The sequence below is a fragment of the Vanacampus margaritifer genome, chromosome 10 (assembly GCF_051991255.1).
Source record: "Vanacampus margaritifer isolate UIUO_Vmar chromosome 10, RoL_Vmar_1.0, whole genome shotgun sequence".
Taxonomy (NCBI): domain Eukaryota; kingdom Metazoa; phylum Chordata; class Actinopteri; order Syngnathiformes; family Syngnathidae; genus Vanacampus; species Vanacampus margaritifer.
This window is the reverse complement of record NC_135441.1, coordinates 25586153-25607185: the sequence shown is the minus strand read 5'-3', so window position 1 is coordinate 25607185 and position 21033 is coordinate 25586153. Positions and strand designations below refer to the sequence as shown.

The following is a 21033-nucleotide window of genomic DNA, read 5'->3' as shown; positions in this document are numbered from 1 at the left end:
GTTTGGTGAAAAGTCAACATGATGACATATTAAACTTGCTAACAATGGGCTGTATGCCACAGAGGAGGCGGGACTTCCGCATTTCACACATCAGCGCTGTTTGCGACGTGTGGGCTGCGTTCCAATGCTTGCGCTTGCGCCCCTCGATTGCGCGTTCCCTTCGACTGGTGCGATAGTGTGTGTCTCAGTTGTCCGACGCAGTTCCGAGAGCTGAGACGCCCTTCGCGCTCCCGCCGGCGGTTGGGAGGTGCAGGCAAGGGTGGGGGTGAGAGTGTTGGAACGCGGCCAGCAACGGCCGCAAACGGCGCTGATTTGTGGAAGTCGAAAGTCCGTGGCATCTGCCCCCATACTCGATGATTTTTTCATTCTGGCTTTTGTCTCCCTCTGCTGGCGAGACATTGACGCCTTCACACAGCCACAGTTCATTAAGTATTTTTCACAATTTAAAACACAATCCACTTCTCTCTAAGTTAAGCAGAAGCTATTGTTTCCTTATTTAAGTTTTGTTTCTCATTAACATCAGACTCAAGATGTGTTATTACTTGCCAGATGTATTTCCCTCAGGCGTGGATTTTAATTTTATGCCTTTACAATGGAAATGTTTTGACTTGCTATAAACCCGGCATGCTCGACACAACATGCCCCAACCTTTTTTTTTTTTTTAATTTGCAGAACACCTTAGTTATTAGTCACTTCTCAAGTAAGTGCATAAAAAGAAAAAAAAAATAGTGGGCCTAAGCACATCCAGCAGCCTCGCCTCTGTTTAGTCAACAGCTCACTCAGATGCCCTCAATCGATATCCTCCGGTGCTACTTTAAGACCCCTAAAGGAGAGGTCTGGTAGGTGTTGACTTCACAGGGTGCTTCCAGTTGAGGATCATGCGAAGGTGGCGACAGAGTTAAACCGAAGACGGGTCATGAGGAGGTTTTTCCGAGCACAGAAGGATGAAGACTATGGCCAGATCCAGTATCTGACAGCCAAGTGCACGCGTTTGGCTCGAGACAAAGGTAAGCAGATGCTTCGTGTGCCTTCAAATGAGGTTTTAAGTAGGCCATCATTTACATGTGAATATGAGAACATGATTTATAATACGTTCTTGCTGTAAAAGTGATGATGTGCTTGAGCGTGGCTTCACGCGGTTGCAGCTGTGTCAGACAGGGAAGTCCTGTTGTCCAGGGAAAGGGAGAAGAAGCTACAGAATGACTTCCAAGCGCTGGCTGCTCAACTTTTCCAGCTGGAGAAGAGCAACGTGGAGCTCAGGAGGACACAGGACCAGCTTATCGGCACCATCCACCAGCAGCAGGTGCAGACCGCTTCATTAAATTGGAATAGGCTAAATATGTCATTGTAAAGTTATATACCACCCACCACTAGCGTAGGGATACTGTAATTTACCATGATTTATGTGTTGTCACTGAAAAACTGGACCAAGATGCACCTTTTGTTAGTAGTTAATATTCTAAAGTACATCTGATAGTTTTAGGATTTTTAGTAGGACAATATGGTTAGCTTTGAACACAGGCAGAAAAAAAGAAAAACAACGCAGGGTTACTATTGTTTTCCCAATACAAAAAAAAAAATAAAAATTGTTTAGTGGAAATATATGCAATGAAACTAATATGGGACCCAGGACAGAGCCTTGTGGTACTCCACTTGAAATATGCAGTTGTATGCATTTTGAATATATACAATGCAAAATAGGTTGCTTAGGGCAGATCTTGTTACTCCAGTTGAAAATGTACATAACAAATATAAAATAGGAGGAAAACTAATTTACCATTTTAAAAAATCTCGACTACAATGGCATGCAAAACATCTTCGTGTGTGTGTGTTTTTTGTTTTGTTTTTAACTTGAAATAGCCTTTGGATATTTTTGATCATTCTATTTACTTGTGCATTCTATTTATAGTAAGATAGTATATCAAATATGACATCAGTGCCTCATTCATTGTTGCGTTGTAGTGTGTTTTCAACGGAGCAAAGTATGTCGTGCACAGAACGTAGTTCTCACAAGACTCACATTGCAGTAAGGTAAGGGTTCGAAAGTGAACCCCAGAGAAATTCTCTTCACACTACTCATATTTTTTTACCTCTATTGACCATATATTTCAAATTTCCCCATTGTGGGATCTAATCTAATAATAGTAACAAAGCACCTTAGCTTGCTATTAGTTCACTCGATTGACTGTGCCATGAAGTATCATTAACGGTGTGTAAATAAATACAGATGTGTGGCAGTAAACTTTTTTTTTTTGTGTGCATACATTTGACACACATCGAAAATGAATCAATTTTAATTAGTGCATTATGTATTTAGGCCATTTTTGTGTTTTTCTGAATTGGAAAACGAGCTGTTTTCTGAAACCCCGTTTCCAGCTTGGCCCTTAACCACCAGGCGTTCTTATAAACATTGACATTTGACAGGAATTTGGGCTGGCACAACCGACTGACTAATGCATCAGGTATAGGCTTGCCTTGAACTCGGTGACCTTGAGGCGTTTTCTTGACAAAATCATTTTCATGTACAGGATCCAGACTCTAGCGTGTGCATCCACTTTATCGCCTCTTATCTATTTTATCATCTATAATCAATCCAGCCACCTATTTCCCTCTCGTAATGTATGTAGGAGTTGGTGGAATCGCGGCAGCAGCGCGCGGCGGTCCTGGCGCGGGATAGCGACGGCGATGCCGAGCTGCTGCGTCAAGTGTGCACGGAGCTGCAGTGCCTCCAGAACTCCGAGGTGCAGCTGCAGAGCCTGGTGGAGGAGCTGCACGCCGAGGCCAACTGCAGTAACGCACCGGATGAGGGCCTCCAAGCAGAGCTGCAAACGTAAATGATTAACTCATTCACTGCCATTGACGGCTATAGACGTCAAAAATTCATTGGAACTATTTCTATTAGTTTCACATTTTTTTTCCACTTTTGTTAATAAGAGTATGAAAACATAAAAAAAAAAAATATTGTACATTTAGAACTGATATAAAATTTGTGATTAATCGTGAGTTAACTATTGAAGTCATGCAATTAATTACAATAAAAAATAATAATTGTCTGACGTCCCTAATTTTTAACAATCTTTTCTTTTTTAACTCATTCACTGCCATTGACGGCTATAGACGTCAAAAATTCATTTGAACTATTTCTATTAGTTTAACATTTTTGTTCACTTTTGTTAACAAGAGTATGAAAACCTAGAAGAAAATTATTGTACATTTAGAACAGATATAACATTTGTGATTAATCGTGAGTTAACTATTGAAGTCATGCGATTAATCACAATTACAAATTTTAATCGCCCGACGCCCCTAATTTTTAATAATTTAATCGCCTGATGCCCCTAATTTTCAATAACCTTTTCTTTAAAAATAAAATAAAAGATTATTTAAAAAAATAAAAATTAAAAAAGTCTAGGTTTTCATACTCTTGTTAACAAAAGTGGGAAAAAAAGTTAAACTACTAGAAATAGTTCAAATGAATTTTTGACGTTTATAGCCGTCAATGGCAGTGAATGAGTTAATTAGGGGCATCAGGCGATTAACATTTTTAATTGTAATTAATCACATGACAACTAGTTAACTCAAGATTAATCACAGATTTTATATCTGTTCCATATGTACAATTAAAAAAAATTCTAGGTTTTCTTACTCTTGTTAACAAAAGTGGGAAAAAAAGTTAAACTAATAGAAATGGTTCAAATGAATTTTTGACGTCTATAGCCGTCAATGGCAGTGAATGAGTTAATGTGGTTATAGTTTTCTGCACTGCTGTTTCCAATATTTTGCCTCTATTGTGGTGACCTTAATATTAGTAACAGATCAAATCAAATAATGTGAATATGCACTGAAATGGTTCTCATGTCTTGTGGCCAACAGTAAGACGGCAGAGTTGGAGCAGCTTCGTGATGCCAACAAGATGCTGGCAACGGAGTTGATGGATTCACGTTTTACACATGAGGAACAGGTGAGCAGTAATAACTGCAATACTGTAATAATAATAATAGAAACCTGAATTTTCTCTTGAACCAATAATATGGGCCTAAAAATTTGCATTATTTTCTTTGTGAAGGCAAGATTCGGCGATTTATTTCCATCATGTAAATAAAACTATAATTATATGAACCAACAAAAAAACATGTCATCTACTACATACAGAACATTCATTTATCCTATAGGATGAGAACAAAATTGGAATACTGTAATACATATAAGTAAATGGATACTTGACTCATTGAGCCGTTTTCAGCAATAAAAAGTTCGTATTTTGACCAAAACTCAAGTTTCCGCTTGCTGTCGACTGATGATGACATCACCTGTGCTGAGGAAGTAGGTAATGACCAATCATGGCTCACCTGTTTTCTGGCTTTGGTCAGCAAACTGAGCCATGATTGGTTGTTACCTACTTCCTCAGCACAGGTGATGTCATCATCAGTCGACAGCAAGTAAAAAAAAAAAAAAAAGTTTTTAAAGGTATTAAAACTACATGAAAATTAATGAAATTATAAAATTGATTTGCTTTTTACTGCTGAAATTGGCTCAATGAGTCAAGCATCCCTTAAGTAACCTTCACATTCTATGCAATACTCTGCATTACCTCTTTTGTCCAGCAGGTGTCAGGTTTGTACAAGCCTGCAATGGAAGTTTAAAAAGCGCAAGTGTTAGTTATTTGTCTTTGTCAAGCGTGAAGCCAAGTTCATCCAGGAATGATAAAACGCTACATTAGCAATCGGGGAAATCATATGAAACATTCCTACCTGTCAAGATTTTCTTCTTTCTTTTTTTTAAATTTTATTTACACTTGACTTGGACAACTCCAAACCAGTCAATCAAACCACAAACCGTCCAAAATCCACAATTATCCTTCATTGTGCATAAGCCAAGTGGCGTGCATAACACAAAAAAAAAGCCCAATGAGAACATGAACCTGTATTAAAGAGCTGCTTTCGTTGTTGTTGACTACTTCCTGGTTATTAGTGCAGCTATTAATAATAATGAACGATGATGTTTGTGAGGTGAGAGCTCTGCGATGGGAGAATGACAGCCGTGCAAGGAAGCTCCAGGAAACGCTGGAGCAGTTTGAGTGGCTGTGTCAGCAACAGCGCTACTGGATGGCGCGCGTCAAAAGGTGGGACGCTGCCTGAACACACCGGGGTCAAATGTTCACAGTTTAGACACGGTTCATGTGGAAAGCGAACCAGAAAAGAGGTTTGATGTTAAATTCAGACAGTGGCTTTTTAGATAAATGCATAATCTTGCTTGAATTAGCAAATATTTCCCCATTTTTTTAACAAAACAGACTTGCTCAAATGTAAGTACTTTCAGTGTTTTGGTGGAGAAAAAGGCTTCTTTTTTTTTAAAGTGAACGGGTGAAACTATTATATTAACTCATTCACTGCCATTGACGGCTATAGATGTTAAAAAAAAATATTTGAACTATTTCTATTAGTTTAGCATTTTTTCCCACTTTTGTTAACAAGAGTATGAAAACCTAGAAAAAAAATATTGTATATTTAGAACAGATATATAAAATGTGTGATTAATTGTGAGTTAACTAGTGAAATCATGCGATTAATTACGAAAAAAATTATGCCCCTAATTTTTAATATTTATTTCTTTTTAAAAAAGAAAAAAAATATTAAAAATTTGGGGCGTCAGGCGATTACATTTTTTACTCATAATTAATCGCGTGAAATATTTTTTTAACTAATAGAAATAGTTCAAATGAATTTTTGACGTCTATAGCCGTCAATGGCATTGAATGAGTTAACAATAATAATATGCAGACGATTAACATTTGTCTGAATGCATTATTTTTTTTTTTCAGCTTTAAAGACAGTTTTTTGGAGGAGAGAGAAGGTCTACTTCAGCAAGTCCACACACTAGAAAGTAAGGCGAAACAACGGAATCCGTGTGATGTGCTCCAAAAGATGCAAAACTGCCCCCTACAGGGCCACGATTGCTGGAACAGGTGAGCAAGGAACGTGCAATCCACTCTTACTTGCCCTATTTGAATTGTAATCCTCTGAACCAATGGCAGGGCAGCTTTTTCATGTTGGAAAAAAAAAACCTAGGTATCGGTACGGTATCAGCTGAGATTGCAAAACTGTGTATCGGAATCCGTATCGGGGGCAACAAAAACCAAACGGTATCGGAACACTAATTGTAATCATTCGAACATGACGACAGACCACCACATCATCTTGAGTTATTAAAGTGGTACAAATATAATATCTGAAATTGAATACAATTCCTTATCTCCTCAGAAACAGTCCATCCTCGTGGGACACTGATGAAGAGGCGAAGATAACGTATGAGGAGTGTCATGAGAAGGTACCTGACGCTTTCTTCACCACCAGTTACTGTATGCAAAAATAGAACGGATGAACCGTGAATGTTTTCAATGAGTACTTCGGCTTCCGCATACAAACGTGCATCTCATGTTCACTGAAGACTAAATCGAATTTGTGTGTGAATATATGATTTTTTTTTGTGTCTTTGTGCCCTGCGATTGGCTAATGAGAAGTCCGGGGCTCCCAATGAATCGTTGTTGTTGTTCTTGTTAGTTTTGAGCAAGTCTGCCGTTAATGACTTGATTTATAATAAGAGCAGGAAATGCAACTAATGAATACATATCACATGTATTTATTTACGATGGGAAATGTTGAAATTAGAAAAACATGACCATTAAACGATAGTAGGCTCAGTTCAAGTCTTTGAGAAGCCCTTTGATGTTCATAAAAGGACTTTTACTTCCTAAATCAACCAAGGCTGTTGTTAACGCATGATTAAACAAAGCGTATAAAAACATGGAAGACCAAAAGAGAGAAATGTTGGCGTTAATAGTAGTTTTTCTATTCTTTGAAAAGTAAGATTGAAGACTAGTAGCAAAAAATAAATGAAAAAATACAACCGAGCTGTTTTTACCCGAATGAATGATGATTGTCTTTTGGAAAATGTTTAACAATCATAAAATGACTTTTACTTGGAAAATCCAACAAGCCTGCCTTTTAGATTTTTACTTTCTTTTGTCCAAAAAGCATATAAAAACATGATGGAAAACCCAAAAAGAAAAAAAAAAGTATTTAGCCGGTCTATTCTTGGACAATTAACACTGAAAACTAGAAACAAACCCCAAAACTGAGCTGCATTTACTCCAATGGAAGGTAATTGTCTTCTGGAAGACTTTTGCGATCATAAAATAACTTTTACTTGGAAAATCCAAACACGCCTGTCGTTTAGACGCAGGGAAAAAAACATTTAAAAACATGGTGGAAGACCCAAAGAGAAAAATGTTCCAGAATATAAAAGAATAAGTCTTCAAAGACAACAGCCCGGTAGAGAATGTCTGGGTTTTGGTTGCGGGAATGAAATAGAAGACTTAAAAAAACAGCGCTAATATTCCAAGGCGGAGTGTTTCCTAACCTAAAAGTGTTCTTTGCGGCCACTGGAATCTCTTCACAGCTTTTATGCTAATCAATGTTTAGCATATGGCTAGCGGTGGTGGGCTGGGGGAGTAACAAAGTACTGTATTTAACTTGAGTATTTAATGTAATTTTTGGACAACTTTTTACTCTTTTTTTCCCCTTCTATTAAAAACAGACATCCATGGTCCCAATGACGTTTTTTTATGTTTGTTTGTTTTTTATGCTGGAGCATACAGAAGGCTTTGATGCAGCCTCAGAACTGAGGAGAATGCTTGAAGCAATGGTAGTTATTACAAAAACAGCCAGCAGGTGGCAGCAGAGTATACGAGATCAACCAGGGCCATGTTGCAAAGAGCTATTTTCCCCACAGATTGGAGAATAATGACGAAACTTAGCTATATTCTGATGCTAATTGCTGCAAAAAGAAAACAGATACAAATATACTTTTGTTTTTATAGCAATAGAACACAATATTCCGTGGGCCTTGCAAAATCAGTCAAAATCCAGTCAAACAGCCTGGAGCGAAGGGGGTTGCTTCAGTGAAAATGGCTGCGAGGGAATGAGTTATGTACATTTCAGAGTCTGTACTGTCTGAAGGGGCTAAAAAGAAAAGAAAAGGATGCGCTGTTTTGTACAGTTGGCATCTACAGCGATGCAGGTGGTTGGAGGCGTCCTGTCTTGTGAGGCTAACGCTTTTGGCAGCCGGCGTCAATTTGTACCGTAAATCTTTCAAAACTAAAGTCAAGCCCCCCCCCCCCCCCCCGCTTATCTATGGCCTTGTGTACTGTTGATCATCATCATCGCGGTTTTTCAATGTCCAACAGGTTGACATCTGTTGCTCCATAGAAAACTGCCGGCACCGCCAGGCAACTCAGACGTGTTTCTATTTTGTCTGCCGGCTGCGTACATTCATCAAGAAACAACTGTCTGAAGTCCAAACTGTCTTCAGCATTCAGGAGACGCCCATATGACGCAAACGGGCGCTATTTGATGATTTCATTGCAATGCCAGTGTTGGGAAGTAACCTCTGGCATGAACCGAGGACCTCCGATATTGTCAAATTGTTTTCAGCATTACAGGGAGGTTGGCAAAAAAGTACTCCAGCTCTCTCCGAAGCAGCCGGTGAATGTAGACTTTCTCTGGCGTTGCTCAACCGCCTGCTCTAGGAGTTCGGTCTTTACATCACGGGTGATAGTAGCAGCCCGACACTGAAATAGAAAAAAGAACATTTATAGTGACTTGAATATTTTTTATATCGTTGAAAAAAATAGTACGAAGTGCTTATCTGTTTTCTACGATGGCGTATTAGGGCCACATATAAATATATATTTTTAGAGGGTGGGGGCAATATTTAGAGAAAATAACTTTGCAAATTTGCTATTTTATGAAGTGGCAAATTTGCGAGAGAAAAACCTCAGAAGCTTACGAGGAATACACCTAGTGTACTACTCTGACTTTTTGGTCATGTTTTCAAATAAGGAGATAGTAATTGCATTGTATTTAAGTCCATTTGTTAAAATTATTTTTTTACTGGTACATTTATGTTTCCAGAATTATTACTTACACATTCATACACTTTGGTATTTTTTTTGTACAAGTAGCTAAAGTTGATGTGTCGAATCCGCTGCTCTCCGTCATTCACTTGCATTGACCTAAAGTATGCTAGCCTGTGATTGGTTAGTGTTAGTCAGCTGATCAGGAAGTGTTGTCGCTCTAGCTGTCGTGTATGAGGAGTAAAGTTGAAATTAAGAATAATCCTGCCTTTTCATTTTATAAACAGTGTTCCATTAACCACCAACCAATCCTCACATTGGACTATAGCTACGCTACGTGTATTTCTCGTAAGTTTTTTTCTCTCGGAATATTGCCCCCACCCTCTAAAAAATATATTCATACGTGGCCCTAGTCCGTCGTCGTAGTTTTCAAATGTAGGGAGTAAAGATAAAAAGTCATCCAAAAAACCATACTCATGTACAGAGACCTGAAAAATCTACCTTAGCACAGTAATAAAGTATTTGTACTTGGTTACATCTCAACACTGACCCCCTTCCACTGTTGAGATGAAATTAGTGGTAAATACAAATTGACAGCAGTGATAAATGTGCATTTGATCAGCGACAAACACGTTAGTCAGAAGCTAAAGACGCCCGAGCCAAACGCTAATAGAACGCATCTGTGTTATATCATCATGTCTGGAAATAAACATTCTCTTATTGTTGTAGCGAACACACACAGCACACAACTATGAACTGGAACATTAGCACCGACGCTAATGCTAACACACGAACTGCGAAAGCAGGTGATCCGAGGTCAGCGTCGCGTCAGACTTATTATTACAAGCCAAGACAACATGATTTTTGAAAGTGTTATCTTAAGGTCACATTACGACACCGCGTTCCTTTAAAGGTCGGTACGTAAATAAAGACGAGAAGTCTAGGAGGACTTTTGATTATTTTCTTTTTTCGGGACCATCATTCAACTACAAAAGGGCTTTTGGGAGACGTCTGGAACGCGACGACGCGCAATTCTCGGGGGTGAAGTTGAAATTTAAAACACGGAGATATTCATCTGAGGACGGCTGTCAGTTCCCCTGTGGATTCGTTGTTCTGCCGGAGCCCTGGAGTCCAATCGGGTCTTTTTAGTTTACGCCACATGTGGTGTGGCGGCTTTGGATCAAAACTCTTGAATGCAGCACAGAAACTCCGAGGAGGCATTCTCACCCTCTGACAGCAACCGAAAAAAATGAGTTTGTCATCTTTTTTTTGACAGTTTTTTTAAGCTAATGTCGAAATGTCTAAATAAGAAGACGTTTGATAGACACCCTCACGCCGATGACTGCTCGTCGTAAGGCTTTGATTTTCAGGCGCTGGAGCCACATCAGCTCGTGGCGCGAATCCCAAACCATCTTTCCAAGGCAGCAGAGATGACTAATAACAAGCACAGGCTGCTGATTTGCCAGTAGCCTCCGCGCTGCATTCCCCCGCACCTCTTACGCTGGCTCTGCTCTGCTTTTTGCTCAGGATAATTATTTAGATTGAGTGCAGATGATATATTTTTTTGAGATAGAGAGAAAGGCAATCTTGCTGGAGGAACGGGGACCGCTGGAGGGAAAATGTTAGCGAGTAAGAAAATTCCAGCTTCTTGCAGACATGATTCCGAGACCATTAAGAGTAGCTCGTCGGAAGAGCAACACAATCTGGCCCCCAAATGGCCTGCACACCAAACCCAAAAACATATAAATACGTTTTTTTTAAATACTTTGTCCTGCAGTTTTTTTTTTAATGTTTTTTTTTTATGCTAGAGCAAACAGAAGGTTTTGATGCAGCTTCTGACCTGAAGAAGTCGCTTAAAGCAATGTCAGTTATTGCAAAAAGCGGCCAGCAGGTGGCAGCAGAGAATAAGAGATCATTCAGGTCCATGTTGCAAACAAGCGCTTTTCCCCAGAGTTTTAAACAGGTTTGTGAATAATGATGAAATTTAGCTATATTCTAATGATAATTGCTGCGAAACAGATACAAATATACTTCTTATTTTTTTCCTGATGAAAGAAGAAACTCTAATCTTTCTTTTGATAGGCTCCATGTTTTTATAGCAATAGGACACAATATTCTGTGGGCCTTGCAAAATAAGTCAAAATCCAGTAAAACAGCTGGGAGCGAAGGGGGTTGCTTCAGTGAAAATAGCTGGGAGTGGATGAGTTAAAAGACATTTTGAAATTCGGCAGTTACTCAGGATTTGATGCAAAAAATGTGCGCTCATTTTTGATCAAAAATTTCTGATTGCTCTAAAATAATAAATGGAAATATTTGCAGACTACACAACATACGCGTAATTATTAATTAAACATGAAATATTTTTAACCTATCATTTATTAAAAATCTTATTAGACATACTGGTACAGCCAACTTGAAAGTGGCCCCTGAATTAAAATGAGTTTGACACACACGGTTTAGAGGGTTGTTTAAGGTAAATGTGTTGAGAGTTTTTTTTTGATACTAGCACAATTTCAAACCAACATCGAGCTCATATTTCTAATAGTCATCGCGAGGCAGCATGATAATAGCTCCACCGAGCCCCCCCCGCCTGTGACATATTGATGACTGTAGGGGACGTTTGCTCATGTTTCCCCCCCCACAACTTAAACGTCTTCCAGCGTCTGTCCGCAGCTTCAAGCGCAGAAACGGGGAAATTGACTTTGACACAAATACCGCCTCGCATGCAGGTGCTTACAAGCCAAACAGTTGTAGCCCCGCTTTTGCGCTCAACCTCGACCCGATTGTGAACTCGTGAGCGCCATTTACGCTCGCTCCATCATTTGGACTTTATGAAGTTTTCACCACTTTAAAGTCGTCGCTGACATCACTGCTGACATCCGTAAATCTCAGAGATGATTACTGAACGGCGTGTGTGAGTAATTGCCTCTGGGTTGGGGATTCATTTTCTTGGTGTTTTATTGGTTTCTTTGGTTTTATGTTTGTCTGACAGGGTGGAAATTTTTGCTTGATAAGACTGTCTCTTAGATTTTCCAGAAGCTTGATGCTGCTACACATGTGATGCTGACGAGGGCTGAGCGGGCGGATTGAGTTTCCGTATTTTCACGACTATAGGGCGCACTTACATTTCCGCAAAAATCGACGGTGCGCCTAATAGTGAGGTGTACGGTGGCCCTGAAGTGCAAAACGCAAAAACAAAAAAAAGTGAACACGACTGCAAACCAAAAAACACAAACTAAATAAAAAACAAAAAACAGCAATTAAAAAAAAAAAAATCACAAAAACAAAAGTAATCGCAAAAACGTAATCGCAAACACAAATAAATAAAAAAAAATACAAAATACGAAACAAAACAACTAAACGTAATCGCAAACAAATCAAAAAACACCAACACAAAATATGAAACAAAAAACAAAAAGTAATCGCAAACACAAAACCCCGAAACACATTAACAAATGATGAAACACAACAACATTTCGGAAGTGGTGCTTACGCTGGGGATCCAAGGAATGTGATTGGACGAAAGTACTAACAGCACAGCTAAGCACAGTTTACATGTGCTAAAAATATTTAAAAATAATCGATATTACAGTTTTATAGTAGCGTTAGCCGTTTCATTTAGTGAGATAGTTGGAGAGAAAATGAACATGGCGGATGTATTAGAAATCATAAGATGGGTGTCTGGACAGTGTAGTAGTAAACCATACAGCTTCCCGAGCAAGGTTCATTTTGCGAGTGGGTTCGAGCCTCGCTTTCGGCAACTAAATGTTCTCTTTTTATTTACCTTGCCCACAAATTTTAAAACAACTCTTAGTTTAACAAATATTTTTTGGGTGGGACAAATATTACATTAAAATAAAATAAATCATATTAAGTGCCAGAAAGGATTTTGCCAAAAAACGAGGCTCGAACCTACTCGCCGCAAAATGAACATTGGTCGGAGTGCCGTACGCTTTACCACTACACTGAACTTCCGCGCTTCATCCACCCGACAAATGCCTCTCTATCTATCTGAGGATTTCTAGCTCTTTGACTGCCAAAAACGTTAAATAACGTTTAGTAAAATCCTATGGGGGACTGCCAAAGACGTTAAAATACGTTTTTTCAAAACACAGGTGAAATTAACCATTTTTTATTGTTGATTACTGAAAAACGGAATAAGGTAGAAACAAACTTTTTTTTCTGATGAAAGATGAGAGTCCAATCTTTCATTTGGTAGTATGTGTGTTTCCATAGTCCAAACACATAATTTTCTGTGGACCTTGAAAGATCAGTCAAAAATGCTTAAATCGGCTGGCACCCATGGCATCCCTTTTCTGAAAACGTCTGGCAGTCAAAGAGTTAACTCTTTTGTGCCAGATGACGTTTGTTTTCTCAAACTATCTCACTAAAATAACACGTAAACAGCACTTCTGTTAGCAAAATGTTGTGTTTCATCATTTGTTGATGTGTTTTGTGTTTGTGCGCTTATCTTTTTGTGTTTGTGGTTTTGCAATATATATATATTTTTTTAAATTGTTTTGGTTTGTTTGTGATTTTTTATTTTTATTTTTTTATTTATTTATTTTTATCCCATTTTGTTTTTTATTTGCTGTTGTGTTTCATTTGTTCACGGTTTTGTTTTTGAGTTTTTTAAATGTAATTTTTGTTTGTTATTTCATTTTTGTTGTTTTTTTATTTGCTTTTGTGTTTTTCTGCGGTTTGCAGATTTGTTCATGGTTTGTTTTTGAGTTTTTTTAATTTATTTTTTGTTATTTCATTTTGTTTTTGAGTTTTTTAAATTTATTTGTTGTTATTTCATTTTGTTTTTGTTGTTTCATTTTGGTTTTTTATTTTTTATTTTTTGTTATTTCATTTTGTTTGTGTTGTTTCATTTTGTTTTTTTATTTTTTATTTTTTCATTTTGTTTTTCTGCAGTTTGCAGATGTGTTCACGGTTTTGGTATTTCATTTTGTTTCATTTGTGGTTTTGTGCTTTTTATTTGGTTTGCAGATGTGTTCACGGTTTTGGTTTTGTTTCATTTGCTGTTGTGGTACATTTGTGTTTTTGTGCTTTTTAGATGTGTTCACGGTTTTGGTTTTGTTTCATTTGCTGTTGTGGTTCATTTGTGTTTTTGTGCTTTTTAGATGTGTTCACGGTTTTATTTTTGTTGTTTCATTTGTGTTTTTGTGTTTCATTTGTGTTTTTATGCGCTTCGCAGATGTGTTCACGGTTTTGTTTTTGCATTTCAGGGCCACGGTAGAGGTGCGCTTTGTGGGTGAACCAAGGACCAAAGTGCGACTGCTTATGAGGACTTCCCGCACACATTGTTTATATACAAGGAAGGCTTACCTTAGCCTACCTTAGCGGGGATGCGAACCCGCGCCAATCTGCATCGTGGTCAAGAGACGGTACCACTCTGCCACCCGGAGCCCGGAAGAGTCAGCTTGTTGGTGGCTCGTTCTCCAGCCCCTCCTCTCCCCTGCCCCACCCCCTCCCCACGTGTTCGCTCTGCCAATCGTGATTTGTTGTGTTCAAACTTATGCCATGGCGCTAAAGCATGCATGTTCAGTGAGCATGTGTCCTCTTTTATTTTATTTGATTTTTTTACTTGTTTCAGCTTAACGAGGCACTTACAAGTTAATTGTTTGATTGACAGCACCCTCCAAAACAGAGCGGAGTGAGGGAGATGGAACATACCAAATGCAAAGGGGTGTCCAGGCTAAACTACTACATACAGTAGTAGTGTATTGTTTCCATTTTTCCCTTTCTTTTTTAAAATGCTTTATTGAACAACGTGCACTTACAGCAACATAAATCACAAAAGTCACTTTGAAGTGGTGCAAGTCTACACAGTGTAGCTAAACGGATCACACCACCTACTAAAGACACCATATTGGTTTTTCCCACGCATCACCTTTCCTTCCTTATCTCCGTGATTCAAACGCGCACATCTCTCAGCCGCTGTGAAAAATAAAGTTCGGCAAATGAACGCAGAGCTGGGTCCTACGAAGGCCGAATTTGTTGGCTGCATGACGTCACTCCTAGCGCGACTCCACAGCACGCACTGATTTATGACTGATCTACACATGAATGGATTGTCGGTCAATGTGTTACCTACAAGCATATGTAAGTAGTGCGTGCTGTCACGTCGCGCCATGAGTGACGTCATGCAGCCGATAAATTCGACCTTCGGGGGACCCAGCGTTGTGAATTTGGACACAAGCTACAAGCTATGACTGATTTGTGGATTAGGTTTGACCAAAAGCAACGTGAGTACATTGTTTATATATTAAATACAACTGAACTCACTGTTTATATTGTTACTTCAACCAAACTCAGTTTTGTTCCGTTTGCTGCCTTTTTAACACGCGCTAGCACTAGCATATGTTTTAGCATAATAGCATGCTACCATATGTTTTGAGCTAGAGTATGTTTTTTAACCGTGCGTGCGCCCAATAGTGCGGTGCGCCTTATGTGTGTGTTAAACACAGAAATAGCACTAGTAACTGTGACTGCACCTTATAATACGGTGCGCCTTATGGTCGTGAAAATATGGTAGTTTTACATTAATCGTGGAATGACAATACAGGCCTCTTTTTTTTTTTTTTTTTACTTATTAGTTGGGTCACTTGTAAGTAGGGATGTTTGATACCACTTTTTTTAGGACGATACTCAAATCTTCAGTACTCACCGATACCAAGTGCTGATACTATTAGTAGTTGATACATAACATTTCCACACAAAAAACAATAACATATAATAGATAAATAAAAATACATAATATATATGACAACTATACCAAATTTCCTTAAAATTAAATAAAATTCATGGCAATTATATATTTTTTGTTTGCCCATAAAATCATTTTGCATAGAGCACACAATTAAACCAATGCCAAAAAATACATAAATAAGATGAAACAAATAATCCAGTGGCCAGAAAAAAAAAAGTCCCAATCAAAATATGTGGTTGTACAACTTATTTTTAAGGAATACAGTGAAATGCAAAAAAATCAATTCAGTACAATAGGGCTTCAAGTAATTCAGGAATAGCTACCATGTAAAAAAATCCTCAAGCTGTCGAGTGTGTGATGTTTAATTATATCTTGTTTTGAAATCCATGCTTTTAATTTGGAAGGCTGCTCTGTATAGGAATTAGTATACATAAAACCCAAAAGGAAACGAAAAAGCCACATTACAAATATAATCGCAAATAGTAGGAGCTTACTGTTGTGGTTTTTAAACTGATTTTAGCTACTGGAAAGCGGAGAAGTTGTTACAAACCAGAACTTTTCCTGCTATAAAGTTCATCTAAGCCTTTTGGAAACATGCATCGAATAGTGAGTCAAGATTGTAAAATGCACTATTTTCCTAACCGGGTCACACACCGGACTTTCTTCGTCTGCCTCACGTCGGTTATTTATCGAAATGTTGCACGTGAAGCAAAATATGTTTTGCTGGAATCCTAAATGAGGAAGCTGTTTGTTTTTATGAGAACGTAAATCTGCGAGCAGAGGCCGCGTCGGCACGTCTTCTCAGCGCCTATTGGCACATATCTGACACACGCATGTTTCTTATTCCGAGTTCCCGTCACGCGCATATTTTCTGTTTATTGTTTTTGATCATCCTAACTCACAGTTTATTATTTTTCCCTCAGGCGGGAAGTCCTATCAACAGATACCAAAAACCTCCTTGAAGATTAAAAAGTCTGCAGCCGGGACGCTTCTTCTTTTGCAAACCACAGCGTGGATTACGGTGGAAGCGACAGAGGCGAACAAAAGTGCTGCAATTTGGAGCTCAGCCACAATTTTGCGATAAAAGTAGCCTCAAAACTGTCATATTATATCATCGTCAAATCAGCAACAAGTGTGTTTTGCTTAGTTTTTTTTCTTCAGCCAAATAGAACCAATAATGGAACAGACTGACACAATAAGCACAGTGCTTGATTTTATTTTTTAAATCGAGTGGTTATAACTTCTTTCTACAAGGGTACAACCAGTGAGAAAAATATATCTACAACGGTGTTAAAGTGATAAACGGGGGGCTTTCTATGCCAAGAATAATTTGATTTCATACGTTTCTGGAATAGTCACAGAGGTGGCAAATCCAGGTTCCGAAAGTAAAAACCCTGCCATAGTTTGACTTTAGCCCCAGGTGCTAGCTAGCTAGCATGGTGCTCGTTTACCTACTAGGGAGCTACCTAGCAAGCATTAATGGCTAAAGCCAAACTGTGGCAGGGTTTCCACTTTCTGGACCTGGATTTGCCACCTCCTATTATTATTTCACAGCTACAACCTGTTTAACTACAGACTGTATTCCTATTTTTCTCCATGAACAAATAACACAAATGTATGAAGCTCACACATGCCCGTCACATGTGTCCCAAGTTTCTTCACATGGGTCACGTTCCTGTAATCTTCCACTTTTTCAACCTTGTAATCATCTCCCCTGACAAGAGCAGGAAGGCACCTGAGAATGTTGTTGAGTCAGTAAATCCATGCCTGGTAGCAGCAGCTGGTGGACAGAAGAGGAAATAAACAAATGGTTTTCCATCCTTAAAAGAGCCTCTAATGATCTTCCCCCCTGCTGAGAATCTGTTACAACTTAAACTGATGATGCCATCGGTTCAATTATCGCTTCCCCTCTTGGAGAAACTCTTGACGTTGACTTTTAAGATTTTCTGCCATCTTGGTTTGACATTGAAAGCGTTTCTATACAAATGTGTGCCATAAAGCAGTGATTCCAAACAGTCGCAGGAAATGTGAGCTTATTTTGTTAGGAAACTAACACTGAACAAATATATCTTCGTTTATCTTCAATATATGTGCCAGTAGTGATTTACACTAGGAGACAGACTACAACAAACTTGTATCCACCTGTTGCTACTCATACAACAGAAGTTTAGCATCTCAGCTTTGTGTACTTTTAATCAGGCCCAGATTTCACACTGAGCAAGTCACTTAGTAAGTAAATTGGGACTGAGTGGTGGTGTGCTTATCCAATAATGCACTTATCTCCAGTACTTACCTATCTAGCAAACTACCTACCTTCCTAATTTGCTACCTAACTGTCAAGCTACCTATCTTCCTTCTTATTTACCTTCCTACCTAAGAAGCTTACCACCGGTGCCTTTCTTCCCATCGAGATACAGTACAGTATACCTACCTAGCTACCAACATACCTACCTTTTAGCTAGCTTCCTTTCTACCTCTTTAGCTTTCTATCAAACCAGCAACCTAGCTAATTAGATATAGTTAGTGATGTCCCTACCTACCTATTTACCGATCTATGTTATTGCTTTCCACCTATCTAGCTACCTAGCTAGGTAGCAAGCTGGGTTTGTAGCTAGCTACCTACTTACCCACCAAGGCTACCTAAATAACTACTCATCAAGATGCCGACCTGCTTATCTACTGTATATTAGTTTCCTACCTACCTGTCAAATTAGCTACATACATACTTAGCATTTTTAGCTACCCACATCAACCAACAAGTCAACCAGCTACCTAGCAATCAATGATATGTCTGGATATGCCCCCGTTTTCTGCGCTCCAAGTAAGTAAAAAATCGACTTGACTCATTTGCATGTGCATTTGTAAATCAACTTAAAGCATCATCCATGTTTTTCCAAAGCATTTGTGGGTCTCTCGCCCCCGCCGCTTTCTCCAAACCAAACATGTTGTCCAGATGGCAGCAGTCAGTCCGTGTTGGTCATGTGCGATCCAGATGACAGACAGATGGACGGACGGACGGATGGACACACGGTGAACAACCAGCCAAAAACAACTCGCAGGTGATGCAAATATTTTGGCTCTAAAAACAACTTCCATGTCACAATGGTACACTTGGGATGAGCACGTCTCAACTCCAGAGGTAGAATAGCTTAGTTTTTTTTTTTTTTTAATGGATGTAAATTCCATCATAGCCTGGATACCTCTGTGACATGTCAGGAAAAAATCAAGTCATAGAAAAAAAGTATACTTTACTACTTTAGCTTCCTGCATGTCTCAATGCTCTTTTTAAAATGTCATAGTTCTTTATTTTACATTGTGGCAAACAAAATATGTAGCACCTGTTCTTGATGTCAATAATACAAATGGAACCATATGCGCTAGCACAAGGAGCTAGTGGTTAGCAATATCACCTCTTGGTTACGAGATTTGTGAACCACAAATAAAGCTGTTTAACTTTTTCACTTATATGTCAGATATGAATTTTTGAGTCGCAATAGACATCGGGAGACGCCTTTTAATGGCGGCAATGACTACCACGGCACAACACATTTACATGTGGCAACTGGAAACGAGCAGCGTTTGCACACAATAAATACACGTGTGACGATACTGTGACATGGGAGGTGTTATTAATAGCAGGGTTGAAGGCGCAAGAACAACAGCGTAGTGTTTATACGCAGCCAGACAAAACACATCATAGAGATTTAATGCCAGGCTATAAGGAGACTTCGAATGGAAAACAGCTGACCTTTTGTCTGCGGAGTCGTTCTAATGTGTCAACTGTGACATTTGTGGATTACAAATTTGGAAATAGTGTCATTAAAAGGTGTTTATGGATGTTTTAGTTCACCATAATGAGGAAAACACAAATCTTGAGACCTGTTTAGTGGCTCCTAAGGCACTTAAATAGAGGACTTTTCCTTTTAATTGAATGCGGCAATGGTGTGCGACACTGCAAATTTTGGTATCAATCCGATATCAAGGAAATACAGGGCCAGTATCGACCATACAAATATTGATACGTTTTGAAAATTATGGTATAGAATAATTTGTTTTTCAATTAAGGTAGCTGTATCATCAAATTGCTTATTCGCAAACAATTTTCAACCTTTTAAGTGTTTTTGTGTTGTTTCCTTTTTAAACAAAGAACAAAAGTAGGACAAAGTTAATGATAAATCAAAAATACCAGTCAATATTTTCCCCTCAGAAACATTACAACCATAAGATTTAATTTTTTTTTTTAACTTTCTTAAACAAAAACCTTAGATGTGGGAGGAAACAGGCAAGACTTGTTCAATCATTTAGTTCAAGTTAAGTTGAGCCCAAGTCCAAATATTTGCAAATCCAAGTCAAGTCCCCCTCCTCGCCGAATGCACTCAATAAGGCTTATAAGGACCTTGCCATCTGTCATAGCACAATGCAGTGTACATGGATGTGCGTGAACCTTAACTGGCTCAACCCAAGGGTGACGACGGCGGGGGTGAGGGTGGGGGATGCATGACCGTCGAGTGAGCAGGTGATGCGCGGCGCGGAGGTCGTTCCAGTTTTTAAGCTAGAAAAGTCTGTTGTTGTCGTACCGAGGCCAACGTCAGCCGCCGGCCTGCGGGACAGATGTGCTCCACGTGGAGCGTTCCCGTCTACGGACTGTTTACACTGGCCGCTCGCGACGGCCGCATTGCTGTATTCCACTGAAAGTATGATGAGTATTCGCGCTAGGTGTTCCCAGGATGATTTTTCCAATTCATTCAGACTAGCGACTGAAGTCTTAGAAGGTAAATAATCACGGATGTCATAGGCTGTCAATGCTAATTCGTGCTGTGATGCTACCACACAAATGGTACAGTGAACCCATCCATGCCTATTATTCATGAATTAGCTTCATTTTTAATTTTTTTTTAAGCTATAATCAGCTATTTGCATCTCTGGGCATTTTTGGGCTCAATCTGTAATGCCTTAAAATGCCACAAGATGGCTCCAAAGCTCTGAGTAACTAGCTTACGAGTTAATTGGTGTAAAGGAAGTATTTTGAGGAATGTGTCTCAACTGTTCTAAGATTTTTGTATAGCTTGGGTAATTCTGGATCATATTTTTTGCAAATCAAATCTCTTTCTAATCAAATCTTTATTTTTAGCGTCAATGCTAAAAGCCAGAGGTGGCAAATCCAAGTCCAGAAAGTCAAAACCCTGCCACAGTTTGGCTTTAGCCCCAGCTGCTAGCTAGCGAGCTCCCTAGCTAGCTCTCCGGGTGCTCATTTATCTGCTAGGGAGCTAGCTTTTTATTTTCTGGACCTGGATTTGCCACTTATGCTATAAGCTCAAGTCATCTGTCAGCTATTTATTTTCATGAGTAATGTTAAGACAAATTAGAATGGATGTGTTTTAGTATCATAGTTTGTGGCATATTT

General features: G+C 38.9%; 1 protein-coding gene across 2 annotated transcripts; it reads left to right on the top strand.

Annotated features, from left to right (window-relative positions):
* The first annotated feature begins 282 nt into the window (after positions 1–282).
* LOC144059139 (uncharacterized) lies at positions 283–17874 on the top strand. 2 transcript variants are annotated; one of them, XM_077578041.1, is made up of 9 exons: positions 283–1007; positions 1146–1303; positions 2628–2830; positions 3874–3961; positions 5010–5122; positions 5822–5965; positions 6261–6327; positions 14146–15165; positions 16553–17874. In XM_077578041.1, exons 1-8 carry the CDS (start codon positions 917–919, stop codon positions 14173–14175), a joined length of 894 nt encoding a protein of 297 aa, XP_077434167.1. In that variant the 5' UTR covers positions 283–916; the 3' UTR covers positions 14176–15165; positions 16553–17874. The 2 variants fall into 2 exon arrangements, with proteins under 2 accessions (XP_077434167.1, XP_077434166.1); XM_077578040.1 differs by lacking the exon at positions 14146–15165.
* The last annotated feature ends 3159 nt before the right edge of the window (positions 17875–21033 follow it).

What these genes read in the sequence shown, in the direction of transcription:
- LOC144059139 (XM_077578040.1), top strand. Translation starts at nt 917, where the DNA reads ATGAGGAGGTTTTTCCGAGCACAGAAGGATGAAGACTATGGCCAGATC. An exon ending in GCGTTTGGCTCGAGACAAAG is followed by an intron (nt 1,008 to 1,145) that starts GTAAGCAGATGC and finishes ACGCGGTTGCAG; the next exon opens with CTGTGTCAGACAGGGAAGTC. An exon ending in CTCCAAGCAGAGCTGCAAAC is followed by an intron (nt 2,831 to 3,873) that starts GTAAATGATTAA and finishes TGTGGCCAACAG; the next exon opens with TAAGACGGCAGAGTTGGAGC.